The sequence below is a fragment of the Palaemon carinicauda genome, chromosome 30 (genome assembly GCF_036898095.1).
Source record: "Palaemon carinicauda isolate YSFRI2023 chromosome 30, ASM3689809v2, whole genome shotgun sequence".
Taxonomy (NCBI): Eukaryota; Metazoa; Arthropoda; class Malacostraca; order Decapoda; family Palaemonidae; genus Palaemon; species Palaemon carinicauda.
Genome location: NC_090754.1, coordinates 47141624 through 47164745, shown reverse-complemented (window position 1 = coordinate 47164745; position 23122 = coordinate 47141624). Strand labels below are relative to the sequence as shown.

Below are 23122 nucleotides of genomic sequence, written 5' to 3'. Positions count from 1 at the left end.
TTTGAATTCGAGTATTCGTTTGAGTTTGAGTTTGAGCATTAGTATTAGTATTAGTATGAGTATTAGTTTTCGTATTCGTTTGAGTATTCGTATTCGTTTTAGTTTTAGTTTGTTAGGAAAAGCCGGATGCTATAAGCTAAGGGGGCTCCAACAGGGAAAATAGCCCAGTGAGGAAAAGAAACAAGGGAAAATAACTATTTCAAGAACAGTAACAACATTAGAATGAATATCTCCTATATAAACTATAAACTTTAACAAGAGGAAGAGAAATTAGATAGAACAGTGCACCCGAGTGTACCCTCAAGCAAGAGAACTCTAACCCAAGACAGTGGAAGACCATGGTACTGTCATTAAGTAATTTGTTGTGAATATATTGATTAAATCATAAATGGTTTGTTATTAATTTATAGGAGTAATTGTAATTCATTAATATACTTAATTTGAAGGAAGTTTTGAGCATTTAGGCTTATTTGTGGCTTTGATACCAATTAATGGAAAATCTCGAAATCTCTATTACCAATTCATAGTCTTTTTTTATATCGTTCGTAAAAAACATTAAATTACTTTTTGAGAAATAACTTTAAAAATGTTTTCAGGGGCAATTTTGTTTTTTACAATCTCGATTTGTTCTCCCAAAATGTCTTGTCTTCATTCGGAAAAAAATATTTTAATATTTGTTTACAAAACAACTCTCTCCATATACTGCCAAACTATGTTTTTGTTTTCCTCTTTTAGTGAATGACTCAAAAGTGTCATTATTTGTAAATTGTATATTTTATGGATACTGAGTAATTACTCTAGTACTAATTTAGTATATATTTTGAATATATATCAAATATACGCTGGCATCACAAACTTCCTTTTGGTTGACTATGTTGACGATGTCAGTTCCAGCTCGTTTAGTGAGGAAAACAGGCTAGTTTTTGTTTTTATAATTCTGTAGTTTTTCATAATTAACTCTTTTTCCCGTGTGGCGAATTGTTTCAAATTATGAAAAAGTAATAGAGGAAAACATAGCTTTGAATGATTTAGCAGTATATGGAGAGCCTGGATTTGTAAACATAGTTTAACCTGTTAAATTTCGTGATGTCAAAGAAGGGTTTTTGCAATATTATTTTTTTATAATCTTACCCTAGGAGTCGGGATTAAATTCCCAAGGATTCGTGGCTAAATGTCCTTAGGATTTGTGGTTCAATCCCTAGGATTTGTGGTTAAATCCCCCAGGATTCATAGTGGAGTCCCCACATTATCGAACCACTTAGAGAACAAAGTCTTCAGTTTCCCCTTGAAAGGCTTAGTAATAGCTTCAGTCTTTCTGATGTCTAGTGGGAGTATATTGTATAGTCTTGAGGCCGCATATTCAAAGGCTCTAGAGCCTACAGTAGACATATATCTAGGTTCGAATAGTTTGAAACCATCGTTAACTATTTTCGTGTCAACACAATTTTTTGGCTGCAATTCTCTTAGATATTTAGGACGTCCGGTTCTAGTAACTTGTTGGGTTATTGTAAATATTTTAAACTGAATTCTTGCTTTAGTAGGCAGCCGGTGTAAATCAATGAGTGTAGGAGTGATATAAATTCTCTCTCTCTCTCTCTCTCTCTCTCTCTCTCTCTCTCTCTCTCTCTCTCTCTCTCTCTCTCTCTCTCTCTCTCTCTCAATTGTAAATGGCCTATTGTAGAAATAGCCAGAACTCCATCCTATGATCTGTTCAAAGTTTTGAAGCCTTGATATTTTAAGAGCAGGGAAAGGTGTGTGTTTGTGTGTGTGGGGGGGGGGGGGCGTTTTTAACCAGTCCCTCTGACATTCTCCTTCGTCTCAGTCGCTGTTTTTTCGTGTGGAGAGAGAGAGAGAGAGAGAGAGAGAGAGAGAGAGAGAGAGAGAGAGAGAGAGAGAGAGAGAGAGAGAGAGTTTTAACACGAATAAAAACGGCTACTCTATCGATTTTATGTAGCTTTTAACATCTCTCACGTAGTCAATATTATACATATTTGATTAACATTTTTACTGATATTAGGAAAGACTTCATTTCGAGTAATTAAAGTTGCAATTACTTATTTAAGAAATTAATTGAAAATGAAATTAGTTTAAAGATCCTTTGTAGTTTCTAACATTTTAAAGAATCTACAGAGGGTTTTAGAATGTGGACTCCATAGGGCCCAATTCTCATTATTATTATTATTATTACTATCCAAGCTACAACCCTAATTGGAAAAGCAAGATGCTATAAGCCCAGGGGCTCCAACAGGGAAAAATAGCCCAGTGAGGAAAGGAAATAAGGAAATAAATAACTGAAGAGAACAAATTAACAATAAATCATTCTAAAAAAAGTAATGTCAAAAGAGATATATCATATGTAAACTATTAACAACGTCAACAACAAATATGTCATATATAAACTATAAAAAGACTCATGTCCGCCTGGTCAACAAAAAAGCATTTGCTCCAACTTTGAACTTTTGAAGTTCTACTGATTCAACAACCCGATTAGGAAGATCATTCCACAACTTGGTAACAGCTGGAATAAAACTTCTAGAGTACTGCGTAGTATTGAGTCTTATGATGGAGAAGGCCTGGCTATTAGAATTAACTGCCTGCCTAGTATTACGAACAGGATAGAATTGTCCAGGGAGATCTGAATGTAAAGGATGGTCAGAGTTATGAAAAATCTTATGCAACATGCATAATGAACTAATTGATCGACGGTGCCAGAGATTAATATCTAGATCAGGAATAAGAAATTTAATAGACCGTAAGTTTCTGTCCAACAAATTAAGATGAGAATCAGCAGCTGAAGACCAGACAGGAGAACAATACTCAAAATAAGGTAGAATAAAAGAATTAAAACATTTCTTCAGAATAGATTGATCACCGAATATCTTAAAAGACTTTCTCAATAAGCCAATTTTTTGTGCAATTGAAGAAGACACAGACCTTATATGTTTCTCAAAAGTAAATTTACTGTCGAGAATCACACCTAAAATTTTGAAAGAGTCATACGTATTTAAAGAAACATTATCAATACTGAGATCCGGATGTTGAGGAGCCACCGTCCTTGACCTACTTACAATCATACTTTGAGTTTTGTTAGGATTCAACTTCATACCCCATAATTTGCACCATGCACTAATTCTAGCTAAATCTCTATTAAGGGATTCACCAACCCTAGATCTACATTCAGGGGATGGAATTGATGCAAAGAGAGTAGCATCATCTGCATATGCAACAAGCTTGTTTTCTAGGCCAAACCACATGTCATATGTATATAGTATAAAAAGTAATGGGCCAAGAACACTACCCTGTGGAACACCGGATATCACATTCCTATAATCACTATGGTGCCCATCAACAACAACTCTTTGAGATCTATTACTTTAAAAAATCAATAATAATGCTAAGAAACGACGCACCCACTCCCAACTGTTTCAATTTGAACACAAGGGCTTCATGATTAACACGGTCAAAGGCAGCACTAAAATCAAGGCCAATCAAACGAACTTCCCGACCACAATCAAGGGATTTCTGTACAGCATTGGAGATTGTAAGAAGGGCATCACATGCTCCAAGGCCTTTACGAAAACCAAATTGCAAACTAGGGAGTAGATGATTACCTTCAGCAAACCTATTAAGACGTTTTGCCAGAAGACGTTCAAAAACTTTAGATAATATGGGAGTTATGGAAATTGGGCGGTAATCAGTGGGACTTGAGCTACCACAAACACATTTACATAGAGGAGTAACATTACCGATTCTCCAACTAGTGCTAAAAGCTCCTCTTCTTGCTAACTTGCGCAAAATAACAGATAACTTTGGAGCTAAGAAATCTGCTGTCTTTATAAAAAACAAAGGAAAAATACCATTTGGGTCTACACCTCCATAAGCATCAAGGTCCATCAACAGAGCTTTAATCTCACGAGATCGAAAAGCTAAACACGAATTGTTGGCTACACAATATGTAGTAATTCTCTTAGATATATTGGACGCGAGGTTCTGGTAATTTGATGGGTTATTGTACATATTCTAAACTCAATTCTTGCTTTAACAGTAAATGAACAAAACGCGATATGAAACGTTAAATACTCTGAACGAACAAAGTAAAACGACAGGGGAGGTCCAGTAGAGACTAAGGTTCCCCTGCTGTATGGGACCAGAAAAGCAGCCATCAAAGTAAAGTAAAGTAACCAGTGTAATTCAATTAGTATAGGAGTGATCCTTTCTCTATGTGGGACACGTTTTATTAGTCTTGTTCCCCTGTTTATTATGTTTTGCAATTACTTAGTTGCACTTTTGGTAAATTGTGGTGTCTGTTCATCATGAAAGGTCTTCCATCAAAGATTCGATTACGTCAATGTTTTTATTTTGGTGCTCTTTGCAGCATATTACTCAACTTTAAAGGATGCTTTCCTTGTCCTATCACGCAGGGGAACCCTACTCACTACAGGACCTACAACATAAGTTTGTCATATACATTCTTATGTATTTTGCGTATCACGATGCATAGATTGTGTTTATTGTTAAATCGATATTATCGAAGTCTTGTTATCATATAATGTTTCGAAATATTTTTTTTTTTTTTTTTGTCTCAAGTGGTTTATAGAGGTAAAATATAAAGATAAACAGCCTATGAACAAGCAGGAAGAATAATTCAGCTTTGTGAAGTGCAAGATCATGAGAAGTGAGCAAAAACAAAAAATAATGTTCTAGTTGTCAAATATGGATAAAATAACTGGAATAAATCATGTGAATGGCAGATAGGTTGTGCAATTATTACGTCAACATTGAGTGACTCATTGATAGGAACTGTTAAATTATAAATAAATAAAATACTAAAAACATTACCTTGCCATGCCGTATGATATTGTCCACTTTTCACATTGTGGAATTATGTCCTGTGGGACTGTATCTTGTGGGATTTTCTCTGTGGGGATTATGTCCTGTGGGACTGTATCTTGTGGGATTGTATCTTGTGGGATTTTCTCTGTGGGGATTATGTCCTGTGGGACTGTATCTTGTGGGATTTTCTCTGTGGGGATTATGTCCTGTGGGACTGTATCTTGTGGGATTTTCTCTGTGGGGATTATGTCCTGTGGGACTGTATCTTGTGGGATTTTCTCTGTGGGGATTATGTCCTGTGGGACTGTATCTTGTGGGATTTTCTCTGTGGGGATTATGTCCTGTGGGACTGTATCTTGTGGGATTTTCTCTGTGGGGATTATGTCCTGTGGGATTTTGTCCAGTTACTGATGTGGGCATTGTTGATGGTGGGGAGGGAGTGAGGAGGGCTTGGGAGGAGTCTGTTATGGGGAGAAGATCAAGAGGGAGGAGAGGATTAGATGGGGTGATAAGGTGAAGGATGATATGGAGAGAAAAGGTTTCGTAGAGTAGGATGCCTTTGATGGAAGGCATTGGAGAAGGCGCATCTGACAACCGACCTTTTAATGTATGGATAATGGTGGAAAAAAAGAATAGGTATCATTATTCTTTAAATTTTTATTCTAAGATATCCTTTCTTACCAATTTAGTCATTAAAAGTGACAGAGTATCGAAATTAAAAGAAATGAGAGACATAAAATAAAACAAACTCGGATATACAAGTATACTCTAGCACACTATTCTATCCGTTTCCTAATTTCCTTTCCTCATAGGACTATTTTCCCTGTTGGAGCCCTTGGGGTTATAGCATCCTTTTTCAATTAAGGATGTAGTTTAGCTAGTAATGATGATATTAATAGTAAATCAGTAATTTTGCAGTTGGCATTTAAAATCGTGTCTTCTCCATTAGAGAGGCCGTTCCTCTTATATTTTCAGTTGTAGTTTATGGCTTTCTCGAATAAATAACTATATTTCCTAGCTTTCATTGATTGAAATAATAGAAATATAGCCCTTTTTTTAAATAAATTTCTTTTATTTATTCTGTCTGCATTCCACAGCTTCGAAAATCTCTATATTTGTATTGTCCGCCCTTTTCTTTTACCAATAATATTTACCCAAAATCCTATCAAAAGTCATTATTTTCTAGGTTAATAGTGTATTAAATTCATTAAATTTTTTTTTTATTTTATCAAATATATAAGTTATTTCGACTTTGCTGAAGTTTATTAATTTTTAAAGTTTTGATTGAAAATATAACAATAGTTTTATTCTAAGATAAACCTCCTAACTACGTTGCTAGTAAAGGTTTTTAACTAGATTATTTTTATCAGTTTTAGCTGATATTGGCAACTACTCTTATGTGGAAATTATATATAGATTTATTTTCTTTCTTTTGATACATTCAAACTATAAAAATATCCACAATTTGGTTAGATTTTTCGATTTCCTTCATTGTTTACATTTAAAGTTTTCAGTTAATACTTTTCTAATGATAATTTAGTTATGTTATCAGCCAGTAGGCAGGGTTGCCAGTTTGGCCTTTTTTCCGGCCAAAAAAAACTCAAATTTGACCTTTTGTATTTAAATAGGTTGGCCTTTAGTAATATGAAAAAAGCCGAGCCTTAAATACTATATTTTTGACCTTTTTCTATTAATGGATTGACCTTTTAAAGCCTCTGTTGATTAGAAATTGACCTTTTCTCATTTAGAAAACCTGGCAACCCTGCCAGTAGGAGGCGATACTGTAGCAAACCCCATTTTTTACTCAATTTTAGTTCTTTCCTTTGTTACCAGATCTATACTCTCCCTTGTTTCATTTTCCCGAATAGATACTACTTGATATATATGAATATTTTGATGCATAAATGTAGACAAATGAAGGTTTAAAAGCAAAGAAACAATTGAATGTATTGTTTATATATGTGTCAGCTTCTCTATGGCTGTCAGTCACTGGATGGGGGCACGCCCCCTTTTCTGTCATCTACGATTTAAGGCCTTTTCCGAATAGCTATCTGCTTATTATAATGATCATTAAACAATTTATTCATTCAATAAAGTTATTGTTTTATCCAGAAGCCTTTATTTATTTCAATATCTTGTTTCGTGGTTTTAAAATATTCCATTTTAAATGGCCTCCGCTTTTGTGTTACCAAATTTTATTTGCAAAAATCCTTCAAGATTTTTTAATTTTATGTAATTTATCAAGTTACATCTTATATTGTTTACTAATTATCATAAGCAAATTTACATTTACTTCATATTTATCAATAATCTTATTTTTTAATAGGTAATATAATTCAAAGACAATACATTCTTTATTGAAAAATATGTCGACGTATATTTTTGCTAAAAGATATTTTAAATCTATATGTATATGTCACTTTCAGGCGCTGTTACTCTTAATATTCTGTGAAAAATGTGTCTAATTATTCATTTATTCAAATTACATATAATAATTTCAATTAATTACGTAATTTCCTTTAAAATATGAATAAAACTTCATCATTCACCGCAAATTCAACTTTGAAAAAGCTGCCACAAACACCTTGTATCCTTAACCACTTTTACTTAATTATCACGCTTCAGTCCTAATTCAGAGACAAATATTTATGCTTGTTTCAATCTAAAACATATTAATAACAAAACTAAGTAAAGTATTTATATTTAAAGTCATGCATATCAAGATAATGAATAAAATAACAATGTTATTGTTGTACATCTGGCAGACATCACTCCTTCAGTAAGGTGGGCGGCGGCTTCAGCAAGTTACACTGTTACACAGGGTTGCCATTCGTACGATAATTATCGTACATGTACGATTATTTTGGGTCCGGTACGATGTACGATACATACCTTAGGTATATACATATGTGTGGTGTGTGTGTTTAATTAAACAATTATACTAAAATATTTTGAAATAAGTCAATCATGTAACTCCCTAATTATTATTTTGAAACTGTGTACGATAATTTTGGTTGAAAAACGACAATTCTAAGGCTCATGTACGATAAATCAGTCGAAATAATCTGGCAACCCTGCTGTTACAGTTCCAGACTTCCAGTCGCCATTTGTTTGTTGTCCGTTCTTGGGTGAATATCTGTCGACGTGCCATTTTCCATATTTCATCCGTATTTCCACGTAAGTTCAGTTGTTTCTACAGTTCTGTTAATGAACATCATTGCTTTTGTTCATGCATTATACTCAAAATGTGACATATTTGCTGTTAATTACTTATAAATCGCCAAATTTTTCTGTCAGACAAGTGTTTTGTCCTGGCCAATGGCGGCCATCATGGTAGACAATATTCATAAATATTTTCGGCTCATGATTAGGGTTCATTGCTATTTATTCAAGACCGAAGATAATGGTATGTGCACATCAAATTTGGGTATTATTATAGTTCATATTTTGCACCAAAGGTTTACGAATATAAAAGAAATGAGAAGATTCTCTGTTGATTCATACCTTGAAGGTTGTAATTTTCTTCGTGAAATTTTTGGTTATAAGTTCGTGATTATTTAGAATGGAATAGGAAGGTTTATAACCTTAGGTTGTATTTATGGTTGTGTAGAATAATTTATATATAAAGCTAGCTATTTTCCTGTCATGCCTAAAGACTCATTCTACAATGTACTTCAGCCCAAAAAGGTACAGTAATAAATCCGGTTAGAAGATGCAGATATATTGTGCCTCATAAATTGTAGTGTCAAAAATATATGGGGTTTATTTTCTGATGCTGCTGTCTTTGGTAAAAGATTTATTTATTTATTTTTTTTTTTTTTCATTTGGGTTCTAGACATCGTAAGTTAGGGATCAGATTTGGTAAATTTGTATTGTATTACAGGTTTTGATTTCGAACAGAAAATATATGTTTTCCTATAGTAAATAACATGATTTAACCGAATTTGACCTTCATTTCAACCGCAAACAAACAGATCAACCAATTCGTCTAACTTTAAGTTGCCGAATTGGTTGCTGTTATTACGGATGAAATGAAGGTGAAAACTGGTTAATCACGTTATTTCCTACAGGAAAACATATTTTGTGTTAATATAGTTAAATATAATTACTGTTGTCATATATGTTGTTAAAATACTTAAATCTAAGCACTTGTTCAACGGTGTCACTTCCCTTACGAATGTACTGCGAACGATAACATTAGCAACGTTACCAATGGTACACAGTGTTACCAACGTTGACGTATGGTACACAGAGTTACCAACGGCACGATGACTACTAACGATAGCAATGATAGATATTTCCAAACGTATTTTAAATGTTTCCATATAAGTTTTACTCTATATAAAATGTACAAAAAGGGCACAGAAACTAACAAACCCACCTAACCTAACCTAATAGTATGACAGGTCACAAACCTCTGGTATTTAAAGAAAACGGTAAAATTCTCCATGTTACGAATGATATACAAGAGTTACCAACGGTACGGTGACATTACTAACGATAGTAATGATAGATATTTCCATACATATTTTAAACAATTTTTCCATATAAGTTTTACACAACATATAAAAAGTACAAAAAGGGCACAGAACCTAACAAACCCACCTAACCTAACCTAGGAGTTCCCCGGTCACAAAACACATATAATGACTATTGAGGAATGACTTACCTTTATGAAAAAGACGTCAAAACTTGCGGGTCACGGGAGGGTGAGACTGACGGCTTAACTCCTATGAATAGGATGAGGATGGTTGTGGGACCAATGTTTATGTAAAAAGTGGGTTGCAAATAATATCTTCCATGGGGGTAGACAACTTTTTCCCAAAAATGTACCTTTATAAGAAGTAACGGTATAACCTCAACGACATTTCTTTTTGGTTTTAGATATGTTTGTTTCGGTATTACAATAAAACATGTGAACGACTTTCCTGTAAGACAGGAGGAAACGGCACTTGGGGCACTGTAAGAGTTGAGGAATTATGTTGTGTGATTTCAGGAAATTATCAACATTGGTTGAAGAATCATAAAAATCACCATGGAATTTAGCAAATGCTTTTAGGTACGGAATACTGCAGCCGTTACAAGTTTCTATAAGTTCCTCCATCGCAAAATACGAAAAAATAAATCTCACTTGAAATGACGGACACCTTATTAGGACAAAGGTTTCAAGGGAAAAGGATTTGGTGGAAGGGGTATGAACAGACCTCTCAAAGAGATAAAGAAAGGGGGGTAGGGAAATAGAGTTGACAACCCCCTTGTGTAAACTTTGAATACGTATCGGTTTGTGATTGGTTAATGGAAAAACAACGGAATCTAGAGGGTAAACATGAATGAAGTAAATAGAGAAACTAGTCCTGAGAAAGTATTTATGTGAAACCGGGGAGTGAAAAGGAAATAACTAAAGAAATAAAAACATAGGAAGATAAAATGGAATGTATGATAAATAATATTTAATGGGAATATAAAATGAGATGATTTTACCATGAATGAACTGGATAGGGAAACTAGTCCAGAGCAAGTATTTATGTGAAACCGAGAAGAGAAAAGGAAATAACCAAACAAATAAACCCAAAATAGGAAGATAAAAATGGAATGAATGATAAATAGTATTGAATGGGAATATAAAATGAGATGATTTTAAAAGGTATACGATGATAAAACGAGTAATTGGAAGTGGAAAAGCTTCTGCGCAGGGGGAGGGATTTTTGCGCAGGTCGAAAACTGGTATGCACGAACAAATGTACGTACGGGTGCTAATGTTAGCATGGAATGCTAACATTTGATGTACATCAGACGTTGGCAGAACTGGTTACTGTATTTTTTCATGAAATAATCTTTGCAACGGCACCTCCAAAGTTTATCCAGATATACTGTACAGTTTTGTATTTTCCTCCAATTATAATACATTCAAGAAGGTAATGTATAGAGAAGAAAAGGCTTGTTTTACGATTATATATCGTTTCCCCAGTATGTTTTCCCCACCCAAAACCCCGAGTTTCCAGGTGTCATTTTCGAAGAGCGTAATTTTTTCTATAAGAAAAAGTAGTTGTTTTCCTAGGTTACATTGCCCTGTAATACACTACAATAAAACCCAGTTGAGTTACAGATGATAAATAGCAGAACTCGACTAAACAACAAGAAAAAAAAAAAAATAAGAAATTAGTTTAGCGTGCAAAAATTAGTGAAATGCCCACGGACTAAGGCAGAGGTACAGTACCCCTCTGACAGTTTTCTACAGTCTGTCCTAATACGACCTGGTCATGTCCGTTTCTTTTTCTTACGTTTAAATACCTATCGCTCTCTCTCTCTCTCTCTCTCTCTCTCTCTCTCTCTCTCTCTCTCTCTCTCTCTCTCTCTCTCAGCATTGTCTCGATTATCGTTTTTTCTCGAACATTCATTCCTAAAATGGTTTATGCTCCGCCGTTGCTCACTGAGCGTAGACCATTTTCAATATAATCAATTATCAAAATAAAAGAAATTACATTAAATTAAAAATTGATTGACCTCTACTATGGTATGTCATCTGACAATAGTTGATTCTTTTTAGTGAGGCAGATTTGCAAAGCCTCGCAGGGGTGCCTGTTTAGCTCGGAAAAGTTTCCTAATGGCTGATTGGTCGGAACTATTTTGTCCAAATACTTCCAACCAATCAAGCTATCAGGACACCCCTGCGAGTCTGCAAATCTGCCTCACTAAAAAAATTGACTTTAGTCATACTAGGATCTGAAGCGGAACGGGATAAAAGGCTATACTGTACAGTATTAAAATTACCTCTGGGAACTTAAGCATAGATATTTCGTAGCTCTTAAGTGGTTCAAAAAGCCAGAAAATTTTTATTCATAAAAAAAAACAGCTGTCGAAAGCAAATGCAAGGACACACTAAAATCAAATCATTGATCTCTTGTCTTGGGTAGTGCCATAGCCTCTGTACCATGGTCTCCCACTGTCTTGGGTTAGAGTTCTCCTGCTGAGGGTTACACTTGGGCTCACAATTCTATTTAGTTTCTCTTCCTCTTGTTTTGTTAAATCTTGTTATAATTTTTAAAGGAAATATATTTGTTAATGTTGTTACTAGACTTAAAATATTTTTTTTCTTTATTTCCATTCCTCACTGGGCTATTTTCCCTGTTGGGGACCGTGGGCTTACAGCATCATGCATTTCCAACTAGGGTTGTAGCTTAGCATTTAATGATAATAATAATAGCGCGTGCATAGTAACCCGCAATCGGTCTTCCAAACGAAAGCAATTGACTTTGACTCCAAAATAGCGTTCACATTTCAATTGATCGACAAGTTATGTCGCAGCTCTTGTTAATCATAATGTACTAAGAAAAATACCAAACTAGGTAGCACATGTCCATATCTTATAGCTAATTCCAGTTTTGCTAGAAGCTAATATACTGTATTGAATATTAACCAAAAAATATTAGCGACCCACAAAGTTGGTGTGCGCAGCATATCCATATCATCTTGCAACATTGGTACATTCCCGTTAAAATGTAAATTTGCAAGTGAAGCGAGCCACATGGCAGTAAAGCCCTTTTGACTGACTTGTAGGTTATTGATAATTATGGTATATTAATTTCACACCAATCACATGAACCGTATGTATTTTTGTGTTTTTCCAATTCGTTAGTTTTTGTATATGCATTTCAGAACATTGATGCAAATGCATGGTTGTTTTGGCTTCTTCCTTATCAAAAAATTTCAGTAAAATGGGTTTATTCAGTAATTAATTGTTGCTGATGGCAGAGAAGGTTCCCCGACCAAGGACTCGGCGTATCGAAGAGTGATAGGCCTGATACGCAGGCATCATCGTATTGAAGAACCTGTTCCAGCCAACGAGGACTTCTGGGGGTCCAGCCTGAGTCGGTTGATGGAGGCACCCGTGCAGCAGAAAACCTCCCTGGCCCTGCCTGTGGCCAGAGATCTAGTCCTGGGACGGGCTCACGTGGATAAGATTGTGGCGGGCAATGCCGAGGCTCCCAAGTCACAGAGCTCCTCAAAGTTACTACAGGGACTCAGGTCCCAGAGTAAGTTTTATGTCCCGGAAGGGCAGCGACCGGGAGCCTACAAGATAGAGCCTTCCCTAGAAGTTCTGGGACAGGGTGCCCCAGAAGACAGGGCCTCATCGGCCCCGATTTGTTTTTCGCAGTCGGAGGCGGCGTTGATGGAAGAAATGTTGAAAGACTTAGTACACGTCGCCTCTTGGTTGGACTGGTGGGCCTCCACGCTGGTAGGGGTGCAGGCCACCTATGACTTGACGGACCCGGAGCAACAAAACCTACTGAAGGAGCTTATCATCTCCGGGGGCAAGACTTTGAAGTTCTTGACATATCAGTCCCTTGCCCTTTCTGCAAACTGGGTACTTCGGAAACGGGATACTATCTTGGCGAAGCTTTCCCGGAAGATTCCGGACAGAGAGGCGAGGGCTTTGAGGATCCTTCCTGTGTAGGGTGACTCCTTGTTCCCGTTAAAACAGCTGGAGGAGATAATGGAGAAGGTCGCAAAACGGAAGGAGGTGAGCACACCCAGACCTCAACCCGTAAGAGGTCAACATCAGATGGGCCCACTACTTCTCATGCCTCTCCTAGCCTGACGAGGAGAGACGCCCCATCTTCCTCTTGGGCTCCAGCACCACAGCCCCCCCGTAGAGGAGCCCCAGCAGCGTCTGCCTCTTTTAGGACGGCTTAGCGTCCAGGAGAGGACGTTCAGGCCGCTCCTCCAGGAGGAGATAGAGTGGGAGGCCCCCTACTCCTGCCCAAGCCTCAGGTTGGGGGATGCCTCAGACGATATTGGCAAGCATGGAGGGCTCACGGAGCGGAGCTCTGGACAGTATCCGTACTGAAAGAAGGGTACAGACTCCCGTTCTTAACGGAACCTCCACCTTTGATTGCGGCCAGCCTGACGGAGTGGCTGGCACCTAAGGACCCATTGGAGAGGGCGGCCCTTCAGGAAGAAGTGTCCACAATGTTGGAGAAGGGTGCCATGGAAAAGGTCCTACATCCGGGGCCAGGTTTCTACAGCCGACTATTTCTGGTAGAAAAGGCGACAGGGGGATGGAGACCGGTGATAGACCTGTCAGCTCTCAACAAGTTTGTTTGCAAGACGGACTTCAAAATGGACACTCCGAAGTCGGTCTTGCAGTCCTTGAGGGAAAAAGACTACATGATGACCATAGACCTCAAGGACGCATACTTTCAAATCCCGGTCCACCCCTCAAGCAGAAAGTGGGGTGCCCAGATCCTGCAATTCAAGACACTCTGCTTCGGTTTGTCAACAGCTCCCCAGGTATTCACGAGTGTCCTCACGACAGTTTCGGTGTGGGCTCACGAGCGGAGTATTCGCCTCATCCGGTACCTGGACGACTGGTTGCTCCTTTCCTCCTCAGAGGACGTTTTGAGGGAGCAAGGTGTAAAGGTGCTTCAATTTTGCAAGGATCTGGGTATCATGATCAACCGAGAAAAATCGAACCTGTCGCCCTCCACCAGGATGACCTACTTGGGGATGACACTGGACTCCCGACTAGTGAAGGCCTTTCCGTCAGAGGACCGTGTGAACAACCTAATAAAGATCCTTCTGCCTTTCCTTTCGGGGCAACCCAGGAGAGCCAAGGACTGGCAAAGGCTGATAGGTCATCTGGTGTCATTAGAGAAACTAGTTCCCCAATGGAGGCTCAGGCTCAGGAGCATCCAATGGAACCTCAAGGGTTGCTGGAACCAACTGGTTTCACCCCAAAAGTTAATCCCAGTTCTGCCAGACATAATACCCTCCCTGGAGTGGTGGCAGTGCCGGTCAAATACGCTCAAGGGGATTTCCTTCGCGACCGAGCCTCCCGAGATGCTCCTGTTCACAGACCCTCCGAGGGGTGGGGAGCACATCTCAACGAGACGGCGAGAGGAACCTGGATGGACGAGGAGAAAAGGCTACACATCAATATCCTGGAGTTGAAGGCGGTCCAAAAAGCTTGCCTGCAGTTCATCGAACTTCTAAGGGGAAACACGGTAGCATTGATGTGCGACAACGCCACAGTAGTCGCGTACATAAAGAAACAAGGAGGCCTGAAGTCAAAGGAGTTGTGCGATCTCGCTCCAGAGATCCTGGATTGGGCAGAGTCGAACCAGATAGTGATTTCGGCAAGGTTCATCCCAGGAAAGAAGAACGTCCTAGCCGACGGTTTTAGCAGGATGGGACAGATAGTGGGAACAGAGTGGTCCCTCCTCCCAGAAGTAGCCAGGCTCATCATTCAAAGATGGGGATCCCCAGTGATGGACCTCTTTGCAACCAGGCTGAATGCACAACTCCCCGTGTTTTGTTCTCCTGTCCCAGACCCAAAGGCGGCCTTGGAAGATGCCTTTCAGCACAAATGGGACAACCTCGACGTGTACGCTTTTCCCCCCTTCACATTGATCAGGCAGGTGCTCAACAGAGTAAGGGCGGCCCGAAACTTAAGGATGACTTTGGTAGCGCCCTGGGGGCCGGAGAGGGAGTGGTTCGCGGATCTAAAAGACCTGGCATGTCTTCCTCCGTGGCCGCTTCCCGACAGGCCAGATCTTCTACAACAGCCACACTTTCTCAGGTTCCACGACAACCTGCAGTCTCTACGCCTTCACGCCTGGAGACTATCGAGCGATTCCTGAGGAAAGAAGGATATTCGTCAGGAACTGCAGAGATGATGTCGCGTTATCTGATACGATCTTCGGCAGCGGTCTACCAAGTGAAATGGGCCGCTTTTACGAAGTTTTGTGCTTCGAAGAACATCAAGCCCCTCAAAGCTTCGGTCCTAGATATCGCAGATTTTCTAGTACATCTCAGAGACGAAGTGGGGATGTCAATTCCAGCTATAAAAGGGGTACGTGCAGCCTTGGGTCAAGTCTTCCTTCTGAAGGGCATCGACCTGGGCTCCTCTAGATACATCTCTATGCTTATCAGGAGCTTTGAACAAGCCTGCCCTCCTCAAACCGCTAGGGTGCCTCAGTGGGACTTGGCAAGGGTTCTGAAGGATATAGTTGACAGGGATCTCTCTCTCAAGACGGTCTTTTTGTTGGCCTTGGCCTCTGCGAAAAGAGAGGAGAGATCCTTGGGCTGTCTTACGACGTCTCTCATTCGAAGGGGTGGAGAGAAATCTCCCTCAAGTTCGTCCCTTCTTTCGTGGCAAAAACTCAGAATCCAGCAGTCTGGGATCCAAAGTTCGAGGGATTCTCAATGCCAGCCATTCCTAAGACAGGGAATCCAGAGGATTTGAAGTTGTGCCCCGTCCGTGCCATTAGAAAGTACCTTGAGAGGACTGCACATCTCCGGCCGGGTATCAAAAGTCTTTTCGTCTCTACGGGTGTTACGAAGAAGCAGGTATCGAAGAATACCATCTCCTTTTGGTTGAGACAAGCTATTGCCAGGGCCTATAATGAGGAGGGACTGACCCTGCCAGGTACTCCTAGGCCACATGACATTAGAGGCCTAAGCACTTCTTTAGCCTTTGAGAAGAACATGGCAGTGGGCCAGATCCTTCGAGCGGGCACCTGGTCGAACCAGTCGACCTTCACTGCCCATTATCTCAAGGATTACTCGAGGAGGTCTTTGGACGGGTTTTGTATTGGGACAGTCATCTCCGCGCTCCAAGCGATTTAACGGTGAAGCCCCAGGTACAATCGTGGATAGCAAAACCAGGAGACACAGGTTCGTTCCTTTTCACCCTAATCCCCGTTTTATCCCTGATCGGAGATAACCACACATATAAAACCAATGAAGACACGTCTGCAGCTTCGTCACTGGACTGAGCATCATGGAATTTTTTAAAGGGTGAGTACTTAGACACTAACATGAGCTCTTTGTGTAGTTTGCCCTACCTTTCGTTTTTCCGGTTTGTTTTATATAACCTATTTCATATCTAGGTTACTTGACGTCTGCTTAGCTGGGTCTGAAGGTCAGGAAGACACTCCCACCTCCTAAAGTGTAAGTCTCCTAAGAAAGTAGTTCGAGGTAAGTCTCTGTGTTGGGACAAATCACAAATTTTAAGTAATTTGTATTTTTCCTAACATACTTACCAAGAACTACTTTCGGGTAATGGCCCTCCCTACCTTCCCCTGAGTGCCTTTCTGCCCTTGAAGAGCCTTTTTGCACCATCCTAGGAACTTACTGATGCGCGAGACCCAAGCTAACGCCGACCTAGCTCAGGACTACCCTCAGGGCACGTTCTCCTTACTCCTGGGTTAGTCCTCCATAGAAAACGGAGGTAGGGTAGACTACACAAAACTCTGGTCGGTTGAGAGGAGATTCCAGGTAACTCCTAAGAAAGTAGTTCTCGGTAAGTATGTTAGGAAAATACAAATTACTTAAAATTTGTGATTTTGTGACCCTGATACCAATGACCCCTGTGGTAATCTCCCTGTGCAGTGCTTCCTAAGTGTGACCGGTTTCATGGTTCCTTCCTGCAGTAAACCCAGCATCTTTGTTGTAATCCCCAGTGAGTGTCTTAACTTCCACTGTAATATTGTTCCCTAGTTTTGTAGTTCTTGTTGGAGTAACCAGTGTGGTTTCTAGGTCCCTCACGAGACAAGAAGCATGTTCTCTGTGGTATTGCATAGTTTTGAATCTGAGATCTAAAGTAGAATGACCATCTGGTCTTAATCTCTCCTTCCTCTATCTTGGTCATGAAACAGTCAAACCGTTACTAGCTAGATCTGACAATGCTGGTGTGCTATGCTTCCTTCCGAGCTCTACTCTTTAGAATCTATCTATCTCCCCGTCCCTCCTGACGAGGAGGAGGATGGTTGATTGTATACCAACCTATTGAACATCATATGCCATTGAACATCATATGCCAGGTATATCATCCCAGACTGCTATCCCCTTTTGGGGAAGGGATTCCTTGTGATTTACTGATAGCGAGTTGGAGTCCTCTCCTTTTCTCCCATACTAGACCAGGCAGACTGACACTCCCAGGGAAGAAAAAGAACCTGTCAGTTCAGTTCTAGGAGGAATTTCCTGTCCACCAATTACCAAAATGTCTTGTTTAAAAGACAAATGGTTTGTATATGCATAGGAGCAAAGAAATTTTGAAAGCAAGTAGTACAGTATTATTTTTCCTAGCTATAAAAAGCTGAGTCTTTAAGTTTAACTTTTTATCTCAACCACCCCTGACAGTCCTGAGTTGAAGGTCAGAAGTTGTCTGACTGGCACGTGGGTGGAACTACTCACCCGCAACCATCACATGATGTTAACAAGGTCCACCTGTCATTAATTACCTCATTAATGAATTCGAGTTGTTCAAGTACCATGAAGACATTCCTTATTTTAAAGACTCGTGTTTGCATAGCCAGGAAAAGTATAAGTTACTTTTGAAATTATATTTATTTTATTGTCATTTATGGAGACTAACTATTGATATCTGAAGTACACACTGGGGGAGGCCACTTAGTATAAATTCTTTGAGAGACACTAACGGAGAGAACGGATATTAAAAAACTGCCTAAACTTAATCAGTTGAAGATGAACATGTTTCAGGATAGTGTGTTTGATAGGGTTCAAATGTCAATTTTTTAGAGAATTTAGAATTTGCTGTGCAAGAGATTCTTGGATCAAAGAAAAAGGGTTGATTTCCATTCTATATATTTGTATTTATATGGCCTTAAGTAGGTATATCTGTGGGTACAGTTTTAAGAAAGGAATTTAGATAATGTAGCTATTGCATTACGTGTATATACTTATGGAATATCTTTTTGCAGATAATGGCATACATTGTCGCTTCGAACGGAAAAATGTCTAAAGAATTTGAGCACCATTCGACCTACCCTAGGGTTTCTCCAATAAGAGAGAGAGACATTTTGAGCAGAAGAGACACCTGATGAGAGAAGAGAAAATAGCTTTCTACATGCATCCAATATGTTAAAGGCAAGTATCACAGAGACCTTTAATGGTAATCTTTTATCGTACATTTGATTTTCCCTTCCTGGGGTTCTCTGCAGACCTATGTCAAGTTTATATTTTGATTTTTTTTAATGTCCTTACGCTAAATGAGGCCTTGGTGTGTATAGGGTATGTAATCCATGGTAACAAACAATAATGAAGTGACTACTTTTGATAGGATACACGACCAACTTTATATCAATTTAGCATTATTTAATACTATTCCGGACACTTTTAACCCTTTTACCCCCAAAGGACGTACTGGTACGTTTTACAAAAGCCATCCCTCTACCCCCATGGACGTACCGGTACGTCCTTGCAAGAAAATGCTATAAAAATTTTTTTTTTCATATTTTGGATAATTTGTTGAGAAAATTCAGGCATTTTCCAAGAGAATGAGACCAACCTGACCTCTCTATGACAATAATTAAGGCTGTTAGAGCAATTTAAAAAAAATATACTGCAAAATGTGCTGGGAAAAAAATAACCCCCTGGGGGTTAAGGGTTGGAAATTTCCAAATAGCCTGGATGTAAAAGGGTTAATGTAAAATTCACAAAATTGTTTTACCCAACTAAGAAAATGTCTGTCAAATTTCTAACTGATCCACTCTGCGGTTCTAAATACATAAAACATTCTAGCACGTAGAAATTAAATCTCCAAAAATAGCCGACACCAATGAAGGTTCATACTAGTATTAAATTCATCCTGTGTACTATAACACCCAGCAGAATTAGCAATCATTTCAAGACCCAATAAAGATCTATACATGTTGCACAGTGTAGGCTACTCCTGTCATGGTATATCAACACCTAAGTAAATCTGTTTGCATCATTTATTTACACAAGTCAATTTTTAATTAGTTAATCCATAACTAAGTAAACGTTATTGATAATGTATTTGTTTTTCTTTTAGGTGACCTTTATAGCAACAACGCAATGGTGTATGAGACTTTGCTAGAACAGAGCATTCTCAAGTCTGAATTGACACTGGAAACTTAACAATGTGATAAAAGGTAATATGGAAAATGTACCTGAGTTTTGCATGGTAATAGGATTTTTTAAATGGGATTTGAAACTTCATTTGAAAGGATATCCAAATAATTGAATCTCTCATAAATGGAGTAGTACCATCAGTGCATTACTTGGTGGTGTACAGTATCTTTTTTGGCCACTAGCTGCGCTTTCTTTTTAATCTTCACCTATATATGGGTGATGAATGTACTCCCAGGCCCCATTGCTTGAGCCTTATATCCAAAATTCTTATATTCAATTCAAGAATTGGTCCTTGATTTTGGGCCTTGACTGTCTCATGAGTTCATCTACCAGTGCCCTTGGCAGGACTTGAATGTAAACAGTATTCTTTTCAATCTTATTCTCATGAAGTTATCAAATTTAAACTTAGCATTGTGTAAGCGAAGTTAAACTCCATTTCTATATCACAGCATTATTGTCTTATAAGACTTGAACAAACCTTTTTCAGTTTTAGCGTCAAAATTTGGGTGTTGAAAGCACTAACCTTAACGAATAATGTGATATTAGTGAGAACTTTTTAGCCTTAAAAACTTTTATATGGGTAAAAAGTATTGGATACAGCACTTTTAAATGCCTAAGATTGACTTTTAAATTGTTAAGGGTATCCTTATTACAGTAGGATTACCATAATTTGATATTAGTTGGAACTTTTCTGTCTTACAAACCCCTTACGTGGGAGAAAATGTATTGGGCCATCACTTATGAATGTCTAGATATGTTTTAAAATAATTGAAATCTGATTACGTTATCATTGCTGTAATTTAGTACATACATCTAAATTCATTCCAATGCAATTTTCAGGTGACAGGGCCAAGCCAGCAAATCAGGGGAAAAGTTTTGAGCCCAGAAAATGTTCTTTCAAGTTCGTCGACGAATTATGTGACAAAAATTTTGTCAAAGTCTGCTCAAGAGTCAACCAGTTTTGTTGCAAGACAATAGAATACAAGATCTGCTGCTTGAAGTTTGAGTTCTTCCAAGATTTTCTGAAGCACCAAAAGCGTCTTCATTTATAAGTCACACATGTCTAACCCTTAGTGGTAGTTAGGGAAGAAATGCAAAGTGCCACCTTGTGACAAATGATATTTTAGTTTAATTTTTGGGGTACAATTATTTCATGATTTTTCAATTTATGTATTTCTGTAGGATTGCAATCATGCCACATAGATATAAGATTTCTTTTATCTCTCTATCATGCAACTCTAACAATTTTTTTTCTCTATACAGCATTGTTCTCTAGTTTTGGGTAGTGACATAGGCTCTGTACCAGTGTCTTCCGCTGTCTTAGATTAGATATCTCATGCTTAAGGGTACACTCAGCTACACTATTCTATCTTGTTTCGGTTCCTCTTGTTATTTTGAAATTTTAAATATTTAACTTAACCGGTGAATATATAGCTGCAACTCTGTTGCTCGACAGACAAACACGGAAAAACTCGCCAGCGATCGCTACACAGGTTGTGGGTGTGCCCAACAGCGCCATCTGTCGACCAGGTACCCAGCTCTTATGTAAACAAAGACTCAATTTTCTCTCTGTCGAGGTGTCGACAAGACGTACTTTACTCGCTGTTGCTAAACTGGAGTTTTTTCACATCTTATTGGTGAAGTACTATATTCTGGTTTTGAGCTTTCGCTGTGCAGGGTTTTCTTCAAACAAATCCTTGAACTCTTTTTTGTAACGGATTCATTGTTGATGACTTAGATCGTTTTTGGAATTTTCCCTTGACCAATTCAAAATGGCTGACCCTTCACAAGTTCCCAAATTTAGGAAATGCAATGCTAGGGACTGTTCTAGGCGTCTTCCGAAGGCTTCTATCGACCCTCACACTATTTGTTCCAATTGTAGGGGTAAAACCTGTCAATTGGAAGATCGGTGTGAGGAGTGCGTGGGCCGATTTTATCGAATTCGAAAAGTACACACGTAGGCTAGAGAGAGATAGGATTAGGAGAAGTTCTTCTCGATCTATTGATGTATCCTCTCCTCATGCCCCACAACCTATTCCTTCCCCTGTAGTGGTTGTTCCTAACCCCCCTACTAGCACTCAGGAACCATCGATGGCTGACATGATGCGTGCCATCCAGGCTCTGGGTGAGAGAGTTGAGTCCCTTGCAAGTGACCGCAATCAGCTCATGGCGGATGTTAAGGAGCTTAAGTGCCAAAATGCAGTGGGAAGTGCTAAAGTGCCAAGTGATAGTGTTGTGAACAGTGTTGCGCTTGAGGGTTCGTCTGTTCGTGCCTGTCGTCCTCCTAGTCCGGGACCTCTTGCAAGCTCCCAAGTCCAGGGGAGAAGCAATGTCGTACGACGAATGGATTCGAGAGGCTTTAATCAGCGAACAGACGTTCCCTCCATGGTATCGGGCGTATCTACCCAAGATCGCCCCTACCTACCTAAGACGAGAGAGCCCATTTATACCTCGTCGTCTGAAGGTGTTTCTCGCAAGAAACCTTGGACCAAGGTCTCACGACCTTTAAAACGTAAATCGGTCCCTTCAGCACAAGTCCAACGTCCCGGTTGTAGTCACTGGGTCAGTTCGGACTCGTTGCCGTCATCTGATGACTGCTCACCGCCTAAGAGAGGCAAAGCGGTACCGCTTCAGACCCTAACATCGTCTGTCGCCGCACCTGCTCCCGTAGACCCTAAATGGGCTTTACTGCAAGACATGCAGTCCAAGCTTACGTCTTTGATGCAGGACTTTCATGCGGAGAAGGTTGCTGCCGTACCAGCAGCGAGTGCAGTAACTAGCCTACAACCTTCTAAGCGATCGGTTGTGCGTCCTGTGGACGCTGAGGTAACCTTCTCACGTACACCAGTTGAGGGAGTTCCTCCACCGATGCGTTCCAGTGTGGGCTGCCAGCCGCATGTTGACGTTAAGCGACGCACGGAAGTGGGTGTTGACGTTCTGGACGTTCAACAACCTTCAGAGTTGACTTGTTTTGACGCGGTGCGTCAACCTCCGCAACCCAGTGTGGTTTCCAATGCGCAACCCAGTCAGTCTAGACAGTCTCGGGTAGACGCTGTGCGTCCTCGCGCTACCATGGTTGTTGACAGCTCACAGACTGTGCAGCAGGTCCATGACGTTGCGTCCGGCTCAGTCACGCATGCACCAGTACGACCGGACTCAGCGAACCAGCCGTTACCCACTCCGTTGCCGTTTCCTCATCAGTTCTCGGATGAGGAACTTTCTGATGATGATGTTGCTGCACATCAAGATGAACAACAATCTGAACTGGACGAGCCTAAGTCTACTCAACCCTCTTTGGAGTTTAGAAAAGTATTGGCTATTTTCAAAGAGCTGTTTCCTGACCAGTTTGTTTCTGTGGCGCCTCGTTCTCCGCCTTCAGAGTTTGTCTTAG

The 23122-nt window shown here is 39.5% G+C and overlaps 1 protein-coding gene and 1 long non-coding RNA gene across 3 annotated transcripts; one reads left to right on the top strand and one right to left on the bottom strand.

Moving 5' to 3' along the window:
- Window positions 1-4869: 4869 nt before the first annotated feature.
- Window positions 4870-5253, bottom strand: LOC137623512 (sporozoite surface protein 2-like). Its single transcript, XM_068354345.1, has one exon. The coding sequence runs from the start codon at window positions 5251-5253 to the stop codon at window positions 4870-4872; it is 384 nt and encodes a 127-aa protein (XP_068210446.1).
- A 2657-nt stretch (window positions 5254-7910) lies between these two features.
- Window positions 7911-21129, top strand: LOC137623771 (uncharacterized). Of its 2 annotated transcripts, none has more exons than XR_011040629.1 (4): window positions 7911-8010; window positions 18558-18723; window positions 19652-19751; window positions 20572-21129. It is a non-coding gene; the product is annotated as an uncharacterized lncRNA (long non-coding RNA). The 2 variants fall into 2 exon arrangements; XR_011040630.1 differs by lacking the exon at window positions 7911-8010 and adding an exon at window positions 8121-8239.
- The last annotated feature ends 1993 nt before the right edge of the window (window positions 21130-23122 follow it).